At 40.0% G+C, this 23,726-nt stretch overlaps 2 protein-coding genes across 3 annotated transcripts; one reads left to right on the top strand and one right to left on the bottom strand.

Moving 5' to 3' along the window:
- Positions 1–2,665: 2,665 nt before the first annotated feature.
- On the top strand, positions 2,666–12,178 carry RB195_005002 (uncharacterized protein; the record flags this gene model as incomplete). The annotated part of the gene is made up of 29 exons (XM_064177266.1): positions 2,666–2,846; positions 2,905–3,039; positions 3,086–3,233; positions 3,401–3,539; positions 3,749–3,886; positions 4,156–4,291; positions 4,839–4,925; positions 4,995–5,125; positions 5,189–5,380; positions 5,443–5,540; positions 5,599–5,679; positions 5,852–5,918; positions 6,050–6,171; positions 6,226–6,325; positions 6,388–6,447; positions 7,049–7,177; positions 7,243–7,325; positions 7,445–7,559; positions 7,638–7,807; positions 8,326–8,478; positions 8,539–8,674; positions 8,743–8,856; positions 9,227–9,240; positions 9,303–9,465; positions 10,416–10,502; positions 10,660–10,780; positions 10,936–11,062; positions 11,236–11,374; positions 11,783–12,178. The coding sequence occupies 29 exons, from the start codon at positions 2,666–2,668 to the stop codon at positions 12,176–12,178; spliced, it is 3,762 nt and encodes a 1,253-aa protein (XP_064034391.1).
- Positions 12,179–17,592: 5,414 nt separating this feature from the next.
- RB195_005003 (uncharacterized protein) lies at positions 17,593–23,149 on the bottom strand (the record flags this gene model as incomplete). 2 transcript variants are annotated; one of them, XM_064177268.1, is made up of 3 exons in its annotated part: positions 17,593–17,708; positions 22,877–22,887; positions 23,004–23,149. In XM_064177268.1, the coding sequence occupies 3 exons, from the start codon at positions 23,147–23,149 to the stop codon at positions 17,593–17,595; spliced, it is 273 nt and encodes a 90-aa protein (XP_064034392.1). The 2 variants fall into 2 exon arrangements, with proteins under 2 accessions (XP_064034392.1, XP_064034393.1); XM_064177267.1 differs by lacking the exon at positions 23,004–23,149 and having other exon boundaries at positions 22,877–22,988.
- Positions 23,150–23,726: the final 577 nt, after the last annotated feature.

A 23,726-nucleotide genomic window follows, 5' to 3' on the forward strand; every position in this document is an offset into this window, starting at 1 on the left:
CATACGATGTGATCCGTTGAAATTAACAGAAGACAACATTGAGAGTGTCTTAGATTTATTATGTGGTGCTTTGTGTGAAGTACAATCCCAAGAACAACTATGTCGACGTTTCCCTTGTGACTTGATTCGAGAGAGGATTGAGGGTGAGTCAAAATTTAGCAGGGACACTTGAATTAGGAGCGGTGGAGATAGCGGTTAGAATCGAGGTGTGATACGAACTGCAACGAATAATGCTGCTAGCAAGGATCCCTGGCTCCTAACCACTACGCTCCATGGCACTTCAAGCTTGAAGCTTCAAGCATGGCTTCAAGCGCAACTGCTTACGCAGCTGGACCGTGTTTCACGTCGTTCTGATCCCACGATATGTTTCTGACTTATTTGTCAGAGGATAGAAAATTGCAAAAACTGCCAGCATTCTGAGGACGCTGTGAGAATTGCTCAAATGGCCCACCACTAAACTTCTGGCTGCTCAATACGAATCCCAAAGTAATAAAGGAGATTTTGGAAATGTGTAACCATCCTTGAACGAGCAAGTTCCTGTGCGTTTGTTCTTTCTCTTCTCGGGTTCGAACATCATTGTTTCAGCATGACGCTGGGTAACAGCACAAGAGAGTGGCGAAACCCTTGTTGACACCAGCCATCGCTGCAGTTTGCGACGGCCCCTCCTCGGTTCCAACTACTCCCTCCACCGCGCCGTTTTGAGCGCGTACGCAAATGCACCACAACTACACTCATGTCGCTTTGACCCGACTATACAAATCGACTCGGTAGAAGGTTTACTTGAGAGAGTACATGTTCTTGAGATTTCTATATCCTCAAGATGCACTATGCTGCTCTGCCTTATTTAATTCCAACTTCTATTGGATCTTTCAGAATACGACAAGTAAAAAAAGTCCCTCGGGTTGGGTGTCCGAAACGATTTCGTGAGATTTCAATGAAATTCTATGCCAGCAATTAGACATCCATCTTGTCTACATAACATTAACAACCCTATGGATTATCTGCATGTATTCATCCTGAGCAAAACAATATAATAAAGTTATTTGATTGGAGTTCTTTTACTTTGAGCGAACGTAAGAAATATGGAATGGACCTCTAAGCAAGTTGTGAGTATGAACTCCTTCGTTTTCAATGTTTTACCACTAGCGGAATGTAGTAGCTACTTAGAATGATCTGAGACTCACCATTACAAAAGAAGACGGCCAGGTAAGTTAAGAAACTAGTAGGAATTTATTACGTCTGTTTCATAGGTTTCATAGGATTGGAACAGTTGCTACGGTTGATGGAATCCACATCGGGATCTTACTTGCCTTTGACTATAGAGTTCTAGGCGCAAAAGTGGTATGGGGTGGGAGACACTTGAAACTGCTTTAACTGAACCGTACTTCGTGGTGCAAAAACCTTCATAGAGCACAAAAACCGTCCCAATTAACAAATGTCTTTCCAATTTGAGAAAGCGACAGTTCATCAATTGACATTTCATCACTCATAGTAAATAGCTGAGTAAGTCGTGCCCTAAAACCTAGGCGTTAGTCTTATAGGATGTATAACATGGAGGCTGAAGTCACTAAGAGAAAAAAAGACTTGGATCTTTGGATCTACCAATGCATTAACTTTTCCAAACTCTCCAATCATTCGTACCTGGAGTGACTAGGTAAGTCATACTATCTAGCACTTTGAACAAAAAGAAAACCGACCAAGAATGGTAGGTTGTTTCTGCGCAATCCGTATCTGACAGTTAAGAACGACTTTTGTGCTTTAGAACCATTTTTCACTCCCAAGAGTAGTTCGCGTACGGCTCGATTAGAGCAGTGTTGTGCGTCCCTACTCTCTCCCATTCCCTCCCAGTACCTTTGCACCGAGTTCTATTGACTCTGTATATTGAAACGTACGAAATGGAAGAATGGGAGTCCTAGGCCGCAGTACATAGAAATGTCGGGAGGAACCTTATAAGTGTAAGATGGAAATTGTAAGCTTAGCGTATTGTGGAGGATTGGACTGCCATTGCACCACAATGGCAACTATATCCGAGCGATGTATCTCTGTTATGGTAAACCAGATGTTTCCCTCACAATTTTTCCTTATTATGATGCCATCACATGGAACGGAGAGAGTGATCGAACCATCCCAATAAGGAACGTTCAAATAGAATCCTCACACAGTTAGTGATACTCATTCCCAAAAATCCTCCTGTTCGACTGCACCACTTCCCTTATAACGAGGGCCATTCCAACAACCTTCGCTCCTCCATTCTATCTTCCTCTGTTTAGTCGCATTTTAGAAGGTTTCCTGTTCATTGCGACCATGCGCACGATTTTACGGTCATCTTCAAATTTTGCTCTCACGGACCACTGCGTAGTATTTCTGCATCTTATTTTTTTTTACATAGTACAGCTTATTGGGTCAGCTATTGATATAAGTGGTCCTTCATGTACAGTTCTTGAGTTCACATCCTTATGCAATATCGCCTGGATTCTAGTTGTTTTGACAGTGGCTTTTTTTTTCTTTATTTTCAATGTATTGTTTCTAATAGCCTGGGCAAGACTACATGTGATCGCATAGTTGTTTATTGGAGTGAATATGTAACTGTATCAGCTACAAGACTGAAGGACATTTTAATTTTTGAAGAAAGTTTTCTTTGTTGAACATTTATTAGTTCCATGTAATGGAAGAAGGTACGCAGTCGTTATGGAAGTTTCGATTTCCGCCAAAAAAGAGGACCAACTTGGCTGATACGTTTGTTCCTGCTTTTCGACATCCGCTGCTCTCTCCTTCGCTCTTCTTGCAAAAAGAGCCACCAAAACAGTCTCAGGAGGAACCAAGATATGATTTTGTAGATCCTTTAGGTTTGTTTAGCTGAACTTTCTAAATGTTCGGTGAAAGGGTCATATTTCCACTCTTTAGGCGCAACAGTTGAGGAGGACCTTGGCGCTAATGTCACTCGTCTTGATCTGGATGCTTTGGAGGACATTTCACCAAAGAAGGACCATATTCTGGTTAACACTTTGGAGACTAAGAATAAGGATGGACCAGTGAGAGGTGTGATAATTTTGTAACATGAACTTTTCTGAATGTTTTTTTAAAGATGTTGAGCTGCCGGATTTTGAGCCATGGCGTTCCAAACGTGCGCAGATCCTAAGTGAACATGAAACTTCTGAAAAGACAGGCGCATATTCCAGTTTTGGTTCCTCATCCCCGGCTAAGTTCTCGATGAGCAGCAAAACACGCCATAGGTGTGTTTCAGCATATTCAATATTCGCTTTTAAGATATGTTCATTTATCCGTGAGACCAGTAGGTACAGTGACGTCATTCTTATTTCCCAGTTAGTAGCTATTCAGAATTTTTTTCGAGTTAGCTTAGAATTGTCTTTCCGCTTTTATTAAATTATGTCTTCTTTAGATTAGAAGTGTTAGAAGACATGTCTGGGTTGCGGAAGTTGTCGGATATCTCTCAAAATGAATTCGTTGCACATGTCAATGAGCTTCGAGAACAATTTCTTACAGCTTGGGAGGACAACAAAAGAATAGAGTCCGTACGGGTATGTAACGTCATCTTTTTGGTTGTTGTGGTGTTGTATTGTAATTCTTATATTATAGCTGTTGTTACATTATTGTTATGAAATTGCCCAATTCTCTTTTAACTCAGTGTAACTCCTCTTCCTCTCCTCTTTCTCACCTCCTTGGTTTCTCGAAAAACTGCCTTTACGATACGCTTTTACAGAACAAATTTTCTATTACGTTGTTGCAGATCATGACTGAACTTTCACGTCTCTTGTCCGCTCCTACAGCACCGTATTTCTTCCCTGTTCAGTGGGTTCTTGTCACTGATATTTTGGATTTGTTCGGGAAGCTTGTTTATGAGCGACTATTATTCAAGGCGAATGAGGTAACTTTCCAGTTTTACTATGCTGATGCCGAAAATTAAAAAGAACCGGATTTGAAGCAGCAACCAGACGCAATGTACACATATCTTGTACACATATCATTCCCCTTTGGAACACAATTAAACTGCAGAGCTGCCCTACTCTTTCTCGTTCAGCTAACAATATTGAAATTAGGTTGTTAAAATTTAAAAAAAAGACCCTACCGCAATATCTTGATTCGCGCCATTGTTGGTGCCCGATGTGACAGATTTTTGCAGTTCTTCAAGTTTAGGAAAGGCAAGCAGCCGGTTATTCTGCTTTGTCGAACAACTTTGTGTCTAGTGATATATTGCCTGATACTGCAGAAGTCGCGCAGAATTGGTTTTGCAAAATTGCAGACATCAAGGAAGCTGTCCCACGATTTTACGGCAAGTTTTGCTTGACATTTATAGCTCACAGTTTCCTTCGTCATTTCCCATGATTAAAACAGTCACCGTAGACGAATTGTTTCCTATTATAATTCTTGTTAGTTGACAATCCAGAAATTCTCTTCACATTGCTTCTGAGCGATTTTAATTCTGTTACTGTTGATTCCAGACCACTTTATAATCAGTTGTACTGAAAAAGTTTTTGAAGCATATTGAAAAACTAGAGGTTATAGTTGAGTCCAAACGACATGAAGAACAGGGCAGTTACGCAGGGAGCTGTGCGAGATAGGGCTAGTGATTGCGGTCGTGATGGGATCCTCGCTATCTCTCATCATCTGTAGTTCGAGTAGAGCTTGTGATGGTCTTCCCTCGATCGCAGTCCCTGGCTCCACTGCGCCGCTCCAATAGACCTAAAAACCAGCGCAGCGGCCTACGCAGCTTCGCTGGTGTTCAGATGTGTTGGATCCAACTATGAAGGGGGGAGGGGTTGGTTGAATTTGCAAATCCTGTGGTCTTTGGTTGTACTCCACCTAGTCGCCTATTCCAGTGGAAACCACGCTGATCGGCTGTCTGCGCTTTATTGATAGTGGGACGATGCGCGTTCATCTTCTTCGTATGGCTACAATGGTGGAATGTTAGTCCTCTCCATCTGCTCTATTAAGTTCCATTAAATTCTAGTGTCTACAATCTTGATCATGTTTAGTGTTCTCCCATCCCTTGTCGGCTGCATATGCCCGCGCCTACATATGTAAAATAGCAATGCTCATGGAACCAACTGATCGGGGACCACACTGGAAAGCTCTGAACGACTGGATGCAGGCTTCAAACCAGCCAGTTTGTTTTCATTTTGATTAAGAGGTAGCTTAGATCCCGTTATAATCGAGTCCATTCCTGCAGATCGAGCATGTTGCTCCAGCTCTTGAGTGGGTCGTTCAGTGTGTATCTTATGGAGCTGCAACGATGGAAGATCTAGGACCCCTGTGGGAGTATTGTAGGCAGTCAGAGCCACGAGGCCTGCTACTACATGCCTTTGTGTTGTCAATTCCACTCAAATACTTGCTCAATCATTGCCTGGAAGTGTGCAAAATTGTGAGCTTTGGTTTCTGGCTTTCAAAGAAAACTTCACAACTGAATCTTTTTGTTGTCTATAGATAGTTTCGCAAGGACGTCCTGCTGCAGATTTCGAAGTATTTGGTAATCGTTTGCTAATGGGAGAAATTCCTGAGGAAGTACCTCCCCAAATTTTAAGGTGGAATTTTTAATTATACTTTCTTCCCTTTTTAAGCGAAGGTTAAAGTTTATTCCAGTTTGGTATTGCCCTACATTCCCCGTTTTGAAGGAGGAGATTTCATGAGATGTTGTGTAGTTTGGAGCAAGTTCATTAGCAGGTATGAGTGCAACTTCGTTCGATTTTGACAGAACCATTATTATGAGCTGACACCTTCATGTCACTAGTAAGTGCTTAACTATGCATTAATTTCTGCTTTACTTGACAAAATAAAATGATGGCAAAAGAGAGGAAGACGTAGCTCTTTAAGCAGTTGTCTGGAATGTTTTAAGGTATTTCTCGGTAAAGGAACTATCAGACCTGTGTGAACTAACCTTGCAGAAGATAAAGAAAGTTCGGGTGAGAGCATAATTTTGGCTATTATTTCATCCACTCATCTGTTTTTTAAAAATTCTGAATTGTACAATGAATCTGAGAAGACAGAGGTGAATGTGCTATCGCAAATATGTAATGTGTCCTCCATGTTTCAGAACCCTTGTGAACATTTTGCCGCGATATCTGGAGTGGTTGAAAATGTAATGGAATGTCACAGCGAAGACTTACCTATTGTACTTAAAATGAAGCCCTTTATCGATATTCTCGACTATGTGAGGTAGTGGCCTTGGTCAGTTAGTGTTTCTAGCTCTTTTCTTAGTTTTTCTTGCAGGGATGAACCATTTGGATCGAAATGCGCAAGAGCTGTCCTCACAGCTACTATACAGACATTCCAAGTGGGTAGCGTAGACGACCTCGTAATTGTGGATAGGGTTCGTGGAATATGCAACTATTTACTGTTGTTCAGTTTAATTTCCAAATTGGTTTTGTGCAGATCGTTGAACAGTGCAGCCGTCTTTGTCTTTCGATTCGTCCGGATTCGATACAAGATGATGTAGGTGCATTTTAAGTCTGTGGGCATTTTCCTCTGCAATGATAATGAGATTAATATCAGTATACCGAGCAGTTCTTGCGATGAATGACGTCTTCATAACTAAAATCAAAACTTTGGGTAATGAGTTTTTGGTTTTATTAGGTGAAGTCCTTATTATCCGTTCTCTTGAAGTGACTGAATTACTTAATCTCTCCGTAGTTCGTTGACTTAGTTGTCCCTGCAGTAGCAATGGCCTCTGTCACATAACAGAAAGAAGACCTCTAATTCTGTTTTGATTTTGTACTTTTTTTTTGTTCCGTGAACGACTATGATTACAAAATAATGCTTTGAACGATAGCTCCCTTCTACTTCTTATTTTCATAACTGTTTGTACAACTACTGCGCATGGTAAGCTATACCTTTCCTGTCTGAACTAGAGCAGTATTGGTGGGTCAGTCCCACGGTTTAATCCCAAAAAATCTGAGACCCTCATCATCCTGCAAATATTGCGTTCGACATTTATTCAAGTCTTGGCTTCAGTTCTTCTACATTCACGAATGCTACCTTTTTCCGGAAAAAAATCCGATATTATTCATATAAATTGTGTTTTTTTTTTATTAAGATACGAGTAGTTGGTCGTATAGTCTCGTCTGCGCTTGATCGACCGACGATGTCAGAAGATCCAGAAAGATACCTTGCGTTTCTTGTTCGTGCTCGCTCGTTGCTCTATCAAAATGACGACATAATGGCTGTGAGTTACATCTCATCCGTCCCTTCTTTTATTTTATCTACCTTTTTTACAATCAAATATTATAGCATATTTTAACGTTAATGGTATCGTTTGCCCTCCAGTTCTACAGAAACCGTCCAGCGTCAATCAAAAAAGCTAACTTCATGAGGTACCGTGAATTCTCTAACTTCTTCCTTCACATTGTAAACATTCAACTGGGGAGTTACATCAAGCTATTAGTATAAACTGCCTCTGTATAGGTGACGCCATCAAAACTTTCTTGTTTAGAGCTCTAATAGCGAATTTGTTCATAACCATTCCTTCAATCGGCGATCCTGTTGTGCGGCTTCACTTTTCGTTTCAGACAATTCATTTGAGCCTGCTAGCAAACTCTCGACCACAGGTTAGTCAGTTTTTCTTTCATAACGGAAAGTTTTCATGATATAACATCTCTCTGAAGTGTTTGCTCAATTTTATTTAGACAGATGCCATTCTCCGTTATTCCCTTCAAGTCATGGAAGATCTAGACGTTTCATCTGCGCAGTGTTTGTCATTGTATTCACAATTCCTCGCTCTTCTAGTATTTATACCCGATCAGTCCAATGATCGAATTTTGGACATGTTCAACATCTTTGTTGAGATCATTCAGAGGTAATGATGTGCAATAAGCAGTCCACAGAAATGTTCACCAAGGATACTTCGTGAATATCCACGATCGCTCATGTTTTCGCAACACATTTTATTGAGGAAATTTGAGCGAAGATTTCATTAGGAGACTTAGAGCGAGGTTTCTAGCGTACTGCTCACTGAGAAGCTTGTTATTTCAATATATGCAGAATTTTCTTCTATGACTATTTTAACCTTCATAAGGTCACGGATCCTCTCTTAATTTAAGAGGTCTCCTTCATCCTTTGCCCAGCTTTATTTTCGCTGTCAACTAATGAGGTATTTTCACTAGCTCGTGCATTTTGCTTATGTCATTTAATTTATTTCCTATATTTATTTTCCAGGTGATTGAAAGCTAATGTAAAAGGTGTATACTTAAAATTCTTATAACTTTAATTCTACTTTGTTAATTCAAAGAAAGCACTCTCATACAAAAGCTGTGCAACCTAGTAAGAATCGAAAATGTTTGTGAGAATTCTCAGTCAACTTCTTTAAATTTCCAGGAAAAAGATGCCACCGAATTCTGAAGGTTTCTCAGGCGACGTGTGGATGCTCTGTTTGCGTTACCTCTGGGCGGCGTCTCAACAAGAATTCTCCGTAAAATTCATGAATGTGCAGTCAAATGACGTCTTTTACGGATCAAGTGAAGAGTACAGGTAGGTACAACAGGATTTAGGGAATCTGGCGCGTGAAAAAGCTTAATCTGGTAATTCTAGTACTGCGGTGTTGGAAAAAGTGGATTTCGTCATGCAACAACTGCTCTCACTAATCGAGATACAATCAACTGGCATACCTACTGTAGCCCTCCAACTGCTCGAGTTCGCCGTTATGAGGCTTGAGATTAAAGGACCGGTAAGATATAAGATTATTTTGACTAGTTTTTACATAATCTCCAGCAAATATTTGATGGTGTTTTTAAGGTTGTGAAACTGGTATCGAATTTGCTGAAACGCTGCGCAAAAAGTGGCTTATTCGAAACACGTGTTAGGTGTATCATTGATGATTTGACAAAGTTATCAGAGACGAATGAAGAGGTGAAGCAAGCCCTTGTTAAGCTGAAGTTGTTATGAAATTCACATTATTTCAATGTTATTGTTAATCAGTGAAGCATAGATGTGATCTACTCGTACGTGTAATCGTCTTTTTTAATTTGTTATCTCTTTGTTGTTGCCCATATTTTATGTAGATAAAGCTGCTATCACCGATTGGTTTCAGTTCTAATACCGTTGTGATGTCTTGTCGCTAACAATTCTTGCTTGAAAAAGGGAAGCAAAAGTATAAAATTTTGCACTTTCTGCCGGATACAAATCTCCAGAAATCGTAGCTGATAATCACCGAGCACCCGTGTATTCGGCTGCCAGACATATCGGTCCTAATGAACTTTCGGCATCAGAAACGTTGTAGTTAACCATTATCGAGTAGGTTTTTGGGTGATTACGAACCGGTGTACTTTGAGCATACAAGGATAGTATTCGTTCAGAATGTTCAGCGATGATGAAGATTTCAACAACGAGTTTTCGGACGTAGACGATGCCTCGCCGTCAAATGAAAAACTGTCGCCAGATGCGAAATTCCATGAATTGATGTTGAAACATGCAGAACTTGAGAAAAGAATGAAAGATGTGGACGAGTTGGCCCGACAGGTTCTCTTAAAACATTGTTGGAGTTGGTCTCCTTAGTTCAATACTTTCAGGACTTCTTTGCAAAAAATAGGAAACCTTCGCAAAATTCTGGGCTAGCCTTTTTTCACAATTGGCTGGATTATCTTCAGCGTGTGTAGTTGTAACGTTGAGCGCACACTTATGTATAGTAGGGTCAAAACGTCATGGAGCACGGTGCAATTGCGTACGCGGCTTCTCGGGAGGCGGTGCAGTGGAGCGTACTGGGACCTTTGCTGGCACCACCCATCGCTGCAGTTTTTGATGGTCCCACCTCGGTCCCAGCTGTTGCCTCCACCGCGCCGTTTCGAGTGCGTACGCAAATGCGCTGCTTCATGTCGTTTTTACCCGACTATAGTCGTTTTAGTTTAGTGCAGTACTAATATCAGAAATTAAAATGCGCCGGTCAATCTTTGTGTTCCTGGTTTAAGACATTTAGTTAAAAGTAGACATCAATCGGAGCTGTATCCTTTGTGGGTGATGATGGAATGTGTTGTGGAACAGTGGGGAAGTTTCGTCGGCATTCTGCTCCTTCTTTTGTGTCGAAGACTTCTCTTCAGCGGTCTCTGCGCAAGACATCTTTTTCGGCTTGTTTATTAGATCTTGAACCACTGGTGATTTTGGTTTTATTTGAACGTTCGCTCCAAACGAGCCGTGGATTCTTGGCAAACCGGGTGGTTTTCTGGGAGATACACTTGGGATTATTCTTGGTGAAGGACACAAGGCCACGATGTTTATATTTCTCAGAGCTATTGCGGTTTCTTCTTTTTTCTTCGATTCTTTTTTTTTAGAGTTTTCCTTTTCAGAGTTGTTGAACGAAAAATATCTGAATCAAATGGAAACAGGGCCACAAGTGAGTCTGTTTAATACATTTAGTTTTTAGTTAAAAGTACTCATTTTCAATGTTTACATTAGTTACTGTGTGAATTTCTAAGGTTAAATTTGCAATGGAACTACGAAAAGGAATGGCTGACTGCTACTCGAATCGAGTGGCAAAGTTTCCGATAGAGACGGACTTAGAGGTGAGCGCAAAAACCTTGTCATTGACAGCCAGTCCAATTTTGATAGCGTTCTACTCGAGTTCAATTTTTTATGAGCACATTTTGAAATGAAATTTGATTTATGTGATATACTATATGCTCATTATAGGGCCTATATTGGTTGAGGTCTAGTTTTCAGTTGCGATATCTGGCCTCGGGATCTTTGCTACTTCTATTCTCGTTACGAAATAGAACTTCATCGGATCTCGTAGGCTGGTCATTTTCTGCCAGCTTTTCACCAGTAACGTCTGACGCGCTGAGTAGGTTCTACATATTTGCACTTTTTTATTCTGTTATCGTTTAGATAAAGGTGCTATGTCTTTGAACAGATCCCTAAAAAAAGTGGATTTCTGGGTAAATTATTGGCTAAGAGTAGTTTCCACCTTATCAGTTTCAATACGATTCATTTCTACAGGTATGGGCTCGTTTTCGCAAAGCATCACGTTGGGAAACCTCGCACCTGAGGAACAGTTTTCGTCAGAGCTATTCGTCCCTCAACAACATCTTCGATTGCCATTGATTGTTCGTCTACATCTTGCAAAGTGAGTGTAGCGGTCTTTTCCTCTCTAGTTTTCTTTTTACGTTCTCTGCTAGTTCTTCATTACAATCCTTGTTGTCGCAATGCTTTGAAACTTTTCAAATATATCTATGACTCTCTTCATGCTAAGTATTTTTGCTCGTAGATTTTTTTCGAAACGCTCACGTATACGTCTAGGTCTTTCAATATTGCTGGAGAACAGAAACACATTATGATTGAATTAGATAGCGGGTATCTGTCGCTGAGAGATCTAATACGCTCTGTCAGTCCATCACGGCTTCCGCGGAGCAATGAAGAACGATCGACTGTAATTGGGGTGAGAACATATATTATTTGCTGAGTTTAATCTTTGTTCTCTTGAAAAGTTAACTGTTGTTGCGAAATATCTCGAAGATTGATGACTATCGACTTACTGTTTAATTTATGAAGTAACATTACGCAAGCTTTCGCCCCCAAGCGGAACTGTTTTTAAACACTCGCAGGTGATCGGGAGCGTATCATTAATTATATCGTGGCCAGTGACTGGATTCCGCCCTCGAGAGAGAGAGAGTTAAAAGAGTCTCATCGTACAGAGGTCTATCGCGTAGAAGTACAGTGGATTACAACACAATTTTTACCAGAAAGCTTTAATCATAGCATATGGCTTATAGAAACACAATCCATATTTTATCTAAAATTGCAGAGATACTGTAATTTTAACGCTGCGATTTTTTTGGTTATTTAGAGTTTTACACTACGACTTCCCTGCGCCTTAGTGGATCTTCTAGCTGGATGTCCAGATGATAACGATCCTGTCAATGTTCTACGTGTACTGCTACCTCGACATCACTTCCAATCAATTGCTCCAGGAACGACTTCCATGGATGCAGTTTTAGTGTTGGATCCGTCTCACAAACATCCTCTGCACATTGCGGTTAGCAAAGAAAGTTCATATTTCATCGTAAACATCAATCTAAGAGATGCCACATTACGAAATCGTCTTCGAGAATCTCTGCAGTTGTATCTTATCCACTTGTCTGCTCGACTATTAAGACGCCCTTCTAATTCAGTATCTGCTATTACACATGCTCCTACAGTAGAAGACCTTTTCGAAAATGTGGTTTCCACTTTTTCAAAGTAATTCTTCCCAATTACTGCTTTTTCTTTGTTTTTTTTTCATTCCTTTTCTTTCTTTCTTTTCTTTTTGTCTTTTCTCCTAATCTTAATGAATTATTCAATGGTTTCTATCAGTTTTTCTTTTCTTAACAAAGATGCATTAACCTAATTCTCTTCTAATTATGTTGCAGCCGCAGTCGTAGATGCGGATTAGTAAGGTTTTATAGCTGAGCTTCAGTTCTTCTTCGCTGAACCTTTAAAATTTCGGTTTCTTCTCATATATTATTATTGTGATTGTGGTACTGTGTTTTCCTGAGAAGCAATTTTCGCTTCCAAACTACAGCATTGTCTATGGAAGAGATTTATATCGTACAATATTACCATACTGGCCAGATGATACATTATGAATGAAGGACATAGCAGTAGCGAATCGCTGCCCTGGGACTAATTTCCATGCTTGGAACTCATACAGGTACGGGACGATCGCGATGTGTGTCTGATTATGTAATAACCTAGGAAAGCTCGTTAATTCCATCGGATGCGTCGCATACAACGAGCTGGAAACATATCCATCATGGCTCTTATCAATTTTCATACTCCTATAAGTGACTGCTAAGCAAAAAAAAAGTCACTTCAGACCTTGATGTGCAGTTGCCTATCCTAGACATCCTTGCTACAAGGGAACCTATCAGATTATCGATTCTGCTGTTCTGGAACTGTTTTCTTTGATTTCGTTCGAGTTTTATTCGATATCAAGCAGGTCACTTACGATGTTACGAAGTAGCCGGCAATTTTGATCGGAATGGAAAGTTCAGACAGACATACCAGAAGTGGCTAGAGTCAAAATACAAGAGAATTCAGACTATTGTATGCTGTATTTTTCCTGAAGATTTCCTGAGATGATAAAGTTCAAGTTTCTTTTCTGGTCATTCACCAATGAACAAACTCTTGAAACATTGAAAGCGCAAATAAAGGCTTAGCTTTTTCTTTGCAGTCGATAAACATCCAAATCCTGTTAAGCAGAGAAGTGATTCACGTCTCTAGAGCTGTCTAAGCACGCACGTCTTTCTAACCGTCGCCCACCCCCAGATGTCCATAACATTGCAGCTGCGGATTATGTACACCTCTCCGGCTTTTGCCGCTCGCTCATCAAGTCAACCGCTACTGCTATGTGTGTGTGTGCAAATTCGAGCGGAAATGAAGCTCTGAAGGGACACGAGTCACTAATTGCATTTTGTCGCGCGTACATCTTACGTCAATGTCGTACATATCGCACAATCTGCGATAGGTTGACGTAATCCATCATTCAGAGGTAGCAAAGAGCGTTGTATTACGGTAGAATGTTATAGAAATTCCATTTGTAGACATGAACTACGTTTTTCACTCTTTCACTTGAATCGTATGTTAGTAGCGGTATTTAATTTATTTAACTTTCAGTGTTATCCTTAAACAACAATCTGTGATGTTTTCGACGATACTTCTTCAATTAGAAATGAGAGTGATGCTGCCAACAAAATCCAATGCGATTGACTTTTTGGGAAAATAGAGGGGAAAAACACAGTTTTTGTTGGAAAGTCCACTATTTTTACTACTAATTACCATAAATAGGAAGGGCTATGTTCTGGATTTAGATAAGGTTATGAAGACTTTTCAGAGAATTTTCATCCAATCAATAAGAAAAACACTCCTTTGGAGACAGATCCAATATTTCCCTGTTTGAGCCTCTCTCTGCAAGAGTTGCTAACTCTATCGAAAAAGATCAACGCCTGCCAGGACAGTTGACGTCTTTGCTCGGCTGAAGCAAGCCACGACGGAGTGTCATTTTTCATCCAAAAATGAATCATTGCAAAGCTGATGTGTGTGTGTGTGTTTGCCTGCGGACCGTCAACAGCAGTCCTTTACGTCCCTATGACCTCTGTCGGAGGCTACTGGCGCCAGATCGCGGCCGCCCGTTCGTCAAAGGTCTGCTCTAGCGTTAAGATTTACGCTCGAATCTGAAGTGGCACTATAAAAATCGGCGATCATACTCTTGAGCCATCTGTCACCACAGCGACGATGGATGCTTTGCTAATTGCTAAACGCTGGTCTGGATGGGCTCCCCATAAACGATGCTCCTATTACCGCTCGCTCCTTCTTTTCAAGCGTTGACCGGTTCAGTGCTGTGTGGTCGTTTTGTGGCACTTCGAAGAAAATTTATTTCGTATAATTTCGAACTTAATGTCATTCATTCATGCCTGTCCTAGTAGTGCGGTCCTTCATGGAACCTACAGCATCCTCTGACGAAAGCTGCTATGTATTTGCCACTTGTGAGGTACATTTTTTGTAATTCACTAAAACAGGGGACGATTTGAAAATCAACTCCTGGCTACAGTATGATTAAAGTCGTTCGAAGCGCGACGGAACGCAGAGGGTCCCAGAACTATTCAAAAACTATTCACCACAACTTGTAAAAAATGCAAGAAATATTTATTTATAAGAGCTTTTATTTATCGTCTGTTATTATATTTAATAGCTTACTTTTTTTATCTGCTAGAGTTTTTTTTTCTTCAAAAAAGGAAAACTTGCAATTTTGAGCATTCTTTGGAGGGTGATGAATGTAGTTACGGTTTATTCTGTTTTGTTGTTATTATTTTTACTTATTATTTTTTTTATTTTACAAGAATAGTTTGGGATCAGTTTTCGCTCCGCTCATACGTGAGTATTTCATGGAAAATACTCAACGCGCATAACGGACTCATATGATCGAAATCAGTTAGAAATTGCCTAAAATTGTGAAAATCCTTCCAATAGTTTGTAAACTTTTCTTGTATTAGTTTTTTGAAGAATACTAACTTGTCCTAGCCCTATGCTGTATTTTGTAACTTTCTTTGTGACTTTTTCCCTGATTCCTAATCGATATAATTAATTATATAATTTAGTGTGTAATAATTAAGTGATTACAATTAAGAATTTTTCGCTCATTAACAGCGTTTTTTTCACCTTCAAATTTATACACACCTTATAACATTTTATTTCGCTTTTTCATCCGCTTTATTGTTCTGTACTTAAGAAAATACCTATTGATTAGCGAATTTTCTATACCTGGAACACTATTGTGCTGAGCTGACGTTACGTCTAAGTCAACAAAACACGCTACTGTTCAAACACACTCAATATATTCGCATTCGCAGTTTAATCACGCCCACAAAAACAAATACTCAGGACGACGAACTAGAATATTTTCGTGGAATAAAGTTGTGTACGAGGCGGAAAAGTGGGGATTTTCGCTCGAAATCCTGATAAAATCTCGAGTAACTTGATCTAGTCATAGGACGCTATGATTGTATATTGAAAGCAAGTATTGAGTGGACGAGATTTATCGTTGATGGTAGAGAATGTGCGAGAATTGTTCCCCAACCCTACTACTATCGGGCACTTTACGTCTCCATCCCACTATAAACCGTAATGAGACTTTTCCAGGAATTCGTTCGAACTAGATTTACGAATTTTTTCCTACAAATTAAAAATTAGTTGTTTAGTTTTAGTTTTGGGCTCGAAGGAGGCTCCAACGACTTACTCGTTATTTGAACTGGTACACCTTATCTGCGAAAAAAAAAGAGTTTGTCGACGAAAAGTATAACTTCCCTTGAACGACGAAATTTTTAAAGTAATCCGAGAGAATGGGGATCTGTGGCGATATAGGTAGGCTTTTCGTTGATCACAAAATGCTTAAAATTTGAAAAAAAAATCATCGTAGATTTTTTTATTTTTTCACAGTTACTGTATTAGAGTTATTGTCCATATAAGTGAATTACTTCTACCAGTACAGTAGTCAGAACCACAGCGGTGGTGGGGGTACCGGGTGCAAGTGTCTGTGAGTATATATGTGTGTATTCGCAAGGGTTCCCTTCGAAAAAAAATTTGTACATAAGCCGTATGTTGTCACAGATCGATCACGTCGTTTCTTCTCCTCTATTACAACTGAAGGACGCGACGGGCCTAACGAACGGCGCACCGAGAGGGCCGTGAGATTCTCCCAGCGCTCGAAGCTTAAGCCTCACGTTCTTATTTTACGCCTCTACATATTTGTGTTCGGAAGCGGCAGAAAGCAACTGTTTCGATGTTCTCTTAGCAGTTTTATTTTTGTGGATTCCAGAAAGATGTGTCCGGATGTGAGGAAGATTATGTATGTAGGACATTTCGCGAAGAAAAAAAAACTATTTAATGCGGTCTCGAAACGATTTAATTATCTCCCGGTCATTTCACGTTCTAAATTGTACGGCGCCCAAAAATACTGTAAAATAGAAACACAGTGTAAATTTCTAATTCTAATTCTTACCTACTTTTTCTTTCCTCTGCAATTGGAAAAATCTGTTCTTGAAATAGCTCTTTTTCGAATAATTTTTTCGATAATATTTTAACCGATTGCTTTTTATAATATCCTGGGAATAATAGCTCCATGTTTGTTTTACATTCAAAAGCCACACCCCTTTCTGGTTTTGCTCGTGAAAGGAATTTCTTCATCACAGCCACTGCTTCATGCATAAATATATACATCTATGTAATTTTAATTTTCTTCCTTTTTCATGTTTTTTTTTTACTTATTGTTTCGTATAAACGCAGAAGTACTTATCTCTTCTTCTTTTTTTCTGACGATCACATCATTCTTTCCTCCATTTTGATTCATTTTTATTTAACATTTCTTTTTTTTTGCCATGATTGATAATTAAAGATAATTTTCCCGATGAGATATGTTTCTCGTCTACACTTATGATCTGCACATTTACTTTATTTATTTTTTTTTTAAATTTTCATATGGCTAGTCATTTATGTTGATAACGATTTAACTTCAAGGATATTGGTCGAGTTTTCCAGATCTGTCTTGATTATTCTTCTTTTGCAATCCCTGCGCTATTAATTGTAGTCGAGTCTTCGGGGTTTTTTTAAAGAAAATAAATAATAAACTGCGAAAAGTATGTGATACATGTTTAAAAAACGTTGTTTAAACTTATTTTCACTGGATTTATCCTGCTTTACGAATTTCGCTTATATATAAATGTAGGAAATTTTTGCTTTTTTTGTGAAAAAAAAATAAATTGCAGAAAGGATGTAATACATGATAAAAAAATTTTTTTGTTGGATTTGTTCTTCCTTACCTACAAATTCCGTTGGTATGTAAATAAAAGGAATTTCCGCTTTTTTTTTGTGCATAGTGCATATGTATCAATGATTGGGTGTACATATGTATTGAAAATTACACAGTTACAAGATCATCCCCATCGAATCTTTGCTCTTTCATTATGTATTCTCTACTTCTCATTCAATATATGGACATAAACAACTTCGATTTATGTAAAGCGTACATTTGGCTGCTGCCGAGCTGTTTATCCTCGTCAGAATTTATAGCGTTTACAAATTGTGCGCACATTTGCAGCTCATTTTGCTACTCATCGCAATTTCTCATTTTGCAGAAGCGATGGTGTCGTTGTTTTTCCTCTCTGCAGCGCCACTGTGAATCTGCAGATTTCTGTCCTCTTCCTTGGATTTATGTGATAATTTGATTCCATCGTCTCCACCTAAATCCACACTTGATCTTTCGTGACCAGAATGCATTATTTATAAACCCGTAACGATCTAAATGTTAGGTTATTATCCAGAAATCGCCCATAATCTTCTCTTATACCAACAATTTGGAGTAGGAGAAGATTAGGGGCGATCTGTCCAGTTTTGTACAGTAGTAGTATATAGTATACATAAGTATAAGTAATTACACGAGGGAAGAGAACTGTATGGGAGTGTAGGCATGGGCATTGAGTGTTTATGATGACTGTCGTTCCCTCATAAAACAACTACAAAAAAATTAACACTTAAAGAACAAAAACAACCACAACAACAAAAAATAAGCAATAACAACATCAAACAAACACGACTTTGTAAAAAAAACTTTTCTAAACGACTATAATGGTAGATACCTTTAAAACAGTAATTTTTTGAAATTTTTCTGCCCCATCGCCTTGGGTAACGGATGACTCAGAAACCAGCGACATGGGAATCCCCAGGTGTATCAGGTTCATTATTTCGTCTTTTTTTTCGCAGCTTTCTTCATTAATACCACAGGGTTCATTAATACCTTCATCAATACCATAGGAACCACGTAAGTAGAATTTTAGAACGAGTAGAATTTTCGCATGTTTAACTCTGATGACCACTAGAATAATGTGACCAGTAGCTTGGAATTTTTCTTTTGCCTGAAATATTTTGACATGAACATCGTACCAGAATTTCAGGATGTCTTCCTCCCTCTGATTACTACATACTAAATTTATTAAATAAATACTAAATACTGATAAATTTGGCGCTAATACATAGTAAACCACGGCGAGATCTAGTAGGGCTGGTTCATCGACAATGATGGAAGACAACAGTCAGAAGTGAACTCGGGAAACGCATACCTTCACTCAGGTGTGAAAAAAAATCCATAAAATGCTGTCGAAAATGCGAAATCACCGCGCCACCTCTTGTCGCGTGTCCGTGTTCCAAAAGTCCACAGTACGCCGAGTCAACTTGCGGTTGGAAGATTAGTTAAGTTAAGAATTCTTTTTACTAGATTAGCAGTCAAGTTCGCAATTATTCTATGTATTTCAAACGATAATTTGCTGTTGTATTAGGCGGAGCAAGGACCCAAGATGTTTTACTACGGCTAACATTTCGACGGGCCGGTGTAGCGCAGTAGGTAAGAGGTTGCGAAGTGACTGCACGATCGACGCAAGTCATTGCGGCTATAGGCTGGAATCTCAGACGATTCTGAACTGAACGTGTCGTCACATCCGAAGCGGATTGATCAACGCCAGACACTTTACCCTTTTATCCTTTATTGATCATATTAGCATAAGATTCGCAGAATGCGATCATCGTATGAATTAAAGGCGTTACCACACGAATTTGAGGTGGTGCAGGTGGGTTATGCCTACACGGGGTCGTAGATTGTGTGGAAGAAAGTGATTCCGTCCGTTTCTCCCTGTATCAGTGGAAACAGACGACCTTGGAATGCTGTTTCTTATGATGGCTTATGTTGCGCTCCGCCCAATGATGCCCCGTCTGCGATTCGTCGAAAACCCATTCGGACGAATCGCAGGCATGGGGCAGCGCAAGGGTGGCGCGCTGCAATTGAGGACCTTGTAAGAAACAGCGTTCCGAGGTTGTCCGTTTCGATTGATACAGGGAGAAACGGACGGAATCACTCTTTTCCACACCATCTACGACCCCGTAGATGGCATAACCCACCTGGAACCCGTACCACCTCAGATTCGTGGGGTGTTGCCTTTAAAAAGAATGGCTTGTCATTAAATGGAGCAGGAACACAAGATTCTTGATTATTGATTTTACTAGGGCAAACATTTCAACGTCATCCTCTCCTTTGGGAATTATAGGATCAATCAATTAATACACTCGTCCAGTTCCACCAGAACCTCTTTGAAGTCACTGAGGAGGTGGCTTCGATTTCCGTTGAGGAGCCGAACTATGGGCTGCATAGAAGCGATGTTAGAGACTTCGAGGTGGCATCAAACGAATATATGACACATTGATTCACTTCACAGAGATGCTAAAAGAACATGCACGGAAGAATCTTCGAGCAGTGGGAGAATAATAATATTAATAAGCCAGCCAGCTTCAATCAGAGTTGCTTCCGGTGCTGCTTTTGATAGATGGCTCGGACACTGAAGTATCTAATGTTCTCAAAAAAAAATTGTCATATATGAGTTTCCGGATTTTCATAACAACCTAGAAAATATGTGAAAACTTTGAAAATCTACTCGTAAGACAAAAGTAGTTAAAATATTTCATATTCCATGCAAAATCGCAACAAAATTTCTTTCGTATTGCTGACTGTGACCTGGATCACTTGACGAGCACAGAGTTCACCTGGACCTCAACGTTTAGCAGTGAAATTGTAGAAATTTTGAAGAAAAAAAAATGCGAAAAAAAAAGAAAGACAAAAAAGGGTGGTGGAAACTTTGCGTCTACACAGGAATGAGAACCTTTGTGGTTCAAAGACAGCGTCGACGGGAATTTTTTAAACTGGGTCCCAGTCTTTTCACTAATAGGGCTACGGTTCGTCGTTCGTTCGTTGATGTTGTTTGTAAGTGTTGTAACAACATGCAAACACCCTCTACAAATCGATAAAACCATCGTATCAGGAGCCCGGAGTGACCATTTTGTCCGATGATGCGACTTTTTACTCCACCCTTATGTCTAGTGAAATGAAGCCGCGTACTGTAATTTTCATCACTCGGATGTAAAAAGTCGTTTTGACGGCTAGTTTCATCCGTAATCCACATTTTATGCGATTCCTTTGACGGTTAGTCGTATGGGAAGGCAGTGGAATGAAATGGGTTCGACGCGCATTTCTCGTTCTTCGGGAGCAATTATCCGTAATGATTCCGGGACGTGCATTTAACAGTCTAAATTATTTATATATTTCAGTTGGGTGATGAATTAATAACCACCATAATTTCGATGCATCTCATGAACGCTCCAGATACGATACATAATCTTACTGCTGTAATTTACTCTCTTGTGGCAGTATGGAGGCGGAGACCAGTTCTCGCTACTCTTTTTTTATGGGGGATTGATGTGCTCAGTTGTTGAATCGTATTCGATTCAGAGTTTATGGTGAGTATCCTTTAGGGATTTACTGAGATAAATGAAACATATGGAACACATAAATAGCAAATAAGACCCATTGAAGATGGAAAGAGCTTTTAAAATTCGAAAAAAAGCCAAGAGAATCCAAGCATAGAAATTTAATAAAAATAAATATCAAGGCCTTTAGAATTTCATTTCGAAAAAAAAACCTTAAATGCGTCTTTCCAACTTAATTTGCTAACTAATTCCGTCTCAAACCGCCAATATTCGAACGATCAAATGAATGTTCAGGTAAAACGCAAATCATAAGTTAAGCAGGCAGGTTGTTCCCCCCGTGAAAAGCAGGAAATCATTCCGAGATAGGAATCGCTTCCTTCTCTGTGACTATCCATCCCCGTGCGTCTGTCCGTTCTTTTTCCCGGAGAATCTTCGGTTTTTTCTCCTTCTTCCTTTTTTTTTCTCATCGCGGACTCTCTTAAATTATTACAGCACATACATCGAGCAATTCGCCGGTCCATGGACCTCATTTCAACCACGTCGAAACATCGGCGTTCGCTTTCGGCTTCGACTGCGTTGTTTTGCGAGTTCCGCCGCACCGCTACCGATTTCGTCGTGTCGTGAGATCCCATTATTTCATGGATTATAGCTGTTAGAAAATGAGGATGGGAAGCGGAACATGTATCTGTGTAAATATTAGTGCAACCACATTGTCGTCGATCATACTCCCCACCCCATAGCATCTGGAAATCCTAAACTTGCCATACGGCCAACTTGTTGGATTGTAATCCTGGTTTTTTCTTCTGATACAATGAGAGTATCATATTTTTTAAAGAAGGGCCATAGAACGGAGCAGAGGAGAGAAACCTTGGACAGCGCCTGACATCCGATTCCGACCACTGATTGACAAGATAAGGAATTCTCTAGTGAATGCAGTCGTTATCGGGCGAATAGGACCTAAATTTTTGTGGCGAGCTTTATTTACAACGCAACTGGGTCCTTAAATTGCACGTTTGCGCTGTAATTTCACTCGTATGGGTTTCCCCGTGTTTCAAATGTGATTTATAATAAATTTTTGCTTTTTTGTATCATAGATTAAATTATTATTGATTTATAATAGATTCCCATCGATTTTCCAAGTCAAATTGTCAGGGGATCCCAAATCTTTCCCGGAATTCCTGAGAAATTAAGTCTTACCCTTACCTCCAGGAATCGAGCAAGTTGCTGACTTGTCCTTAACTGCACCATTAATACGCTTCCCTGTTCCTATGAAACCATGATTTCGAATTCGAATATTCGAATGACCAACATCTATTTCTGATAAGAATCAGCAAAAGCGACGAGTTCAGCAGTAAATCCACAAATGTGGGTGATGATGTCCGAGGCAATCCTTCTCGTTTTTTATTCCCTTTTTTCTGGAGATCTCGGAGGTTGAGCTCCTCGGGAGCAGCTGATGTCGTTTCTTTTTGGAAATGATGTCATGTCCAAAATATTCTAATGTATTATATGTCTTGAAATATGAGTATTTAAGGGAACATCCTCGAAATATTCCACAAATAAAACAGTAACGCTAAGTTCATCATGTATAAATCACACGTTGTTCAGAGCACTTTTTGTGTCTAAGTCCTCATACAGGTATTATTGACCTCTCTTTTAACTTCGTACACATTTCATCATAAAAGAGAATTCGTTACAAGAAATTCTCAGTCTCTTTTTTTTCGTTTTTTTTCAAAGAACTTTTTGTCATAAAACAACTTTTTGCCGGCCAGGCGAGCATCAAAGGTTTGCGAAACCGAACAATAGTTCCCGTAAGTTCTTATTACAACTAAAAAGTAATAAGATTTAAAAAAAAAGAATTCGGCAAAGGGCAATTGGATTTTTAGGAAAGTAATTATGGAAATTAGAAAGTCGTTCGATTCAAACGCAGAAAAAAAAACGAAAAGACCATCCAGGAAAATTACTTATTTTTCTGCTCAATTTCCATGTGAAATGACCAGGAATCGGTGAATCGGTGAAAATGCACGGATGAATGGTGACATTTGAAAACTAGACTGAACGTAGGGAGTGAGTGCGTGAGTGAGTGAGTGAGTAAGGCACTCACCTCGCCTCGACCTCAAATTGGTGCTGGGACGACGGACGGAGGGACGGACGGACGGACGGCCGGCCGGGTGGCATGGATGGTGGCGGCGGTGGTGGTGGTGGGCCAGAGCCATCGATCGAGGACGTACGGGTTGCTGGTGGTACGAACGAGCGCTCGGCTGCTCTTCACCTCCTTGTCGCTGTCGATGGCAGGAGCTGCTGCTCCGGCTCCGAGTACTGTGAGTGCCCCCGCTGACAAACCGTCGCTGTTCCATTCCGTTCCGTTCCGTCCCATTCCGTTCTCACCTCTATTGATCTCAACCAGCAGGTGCTCGTTGTGCGGCGTTGTGAGCGAGCGACGGACGGTGTGAGAACACCTTTCCGATATCAGTGAGCTCGAATTCATCAATCAACCCTCAATTCGGGAGGTGGCTGAGGTTCGAGCACAATCCGTCTCCCTCGTATCCGGTCGTACCCTGACATCCTCGTTTTCTACTCTTTGTTCAATGTTGAACGACTTCTTCGTGAATCCTTCACTTTTTTATGTTTCCGCTCAGTTTAATGGTCATTTGTTTGAGGAACATGAGTTCCTGGTAATAACACACCTCATAGTGTAAATCTACGACAATTGTACAGTCGTTACGGAACTCCACAGGTTCCTTTGTGCCGCTATAACGAGTTCCTGACAAGAAATCCCTTTTGTTACTCATTACGTTAACTTATACTATCCGATAAATCCGCCGATATTTATGTGGCACCGTTCCCACTAGGAAAATATTATCAACTAGATTCAACGGTATGCTCCTTGCTCCTATTTCGATAGATTTATGAAAGAAGTAGAGGAGTGATCTACTTAAAAAAGTTGTAATATC

This window comes from Necator americanus, chromosome I (genome assembly GCF_031761385.1).
Source record: "Necator americanus strain Aroian chromosome I, whole genome shotgun sequence".
Taxonomy (NCBI): Eukaryota; Metazoa; Nematoda; class Chromadorea; order Rhabditida; family Ancylostomatidae; genus Necator; species Necator americanus.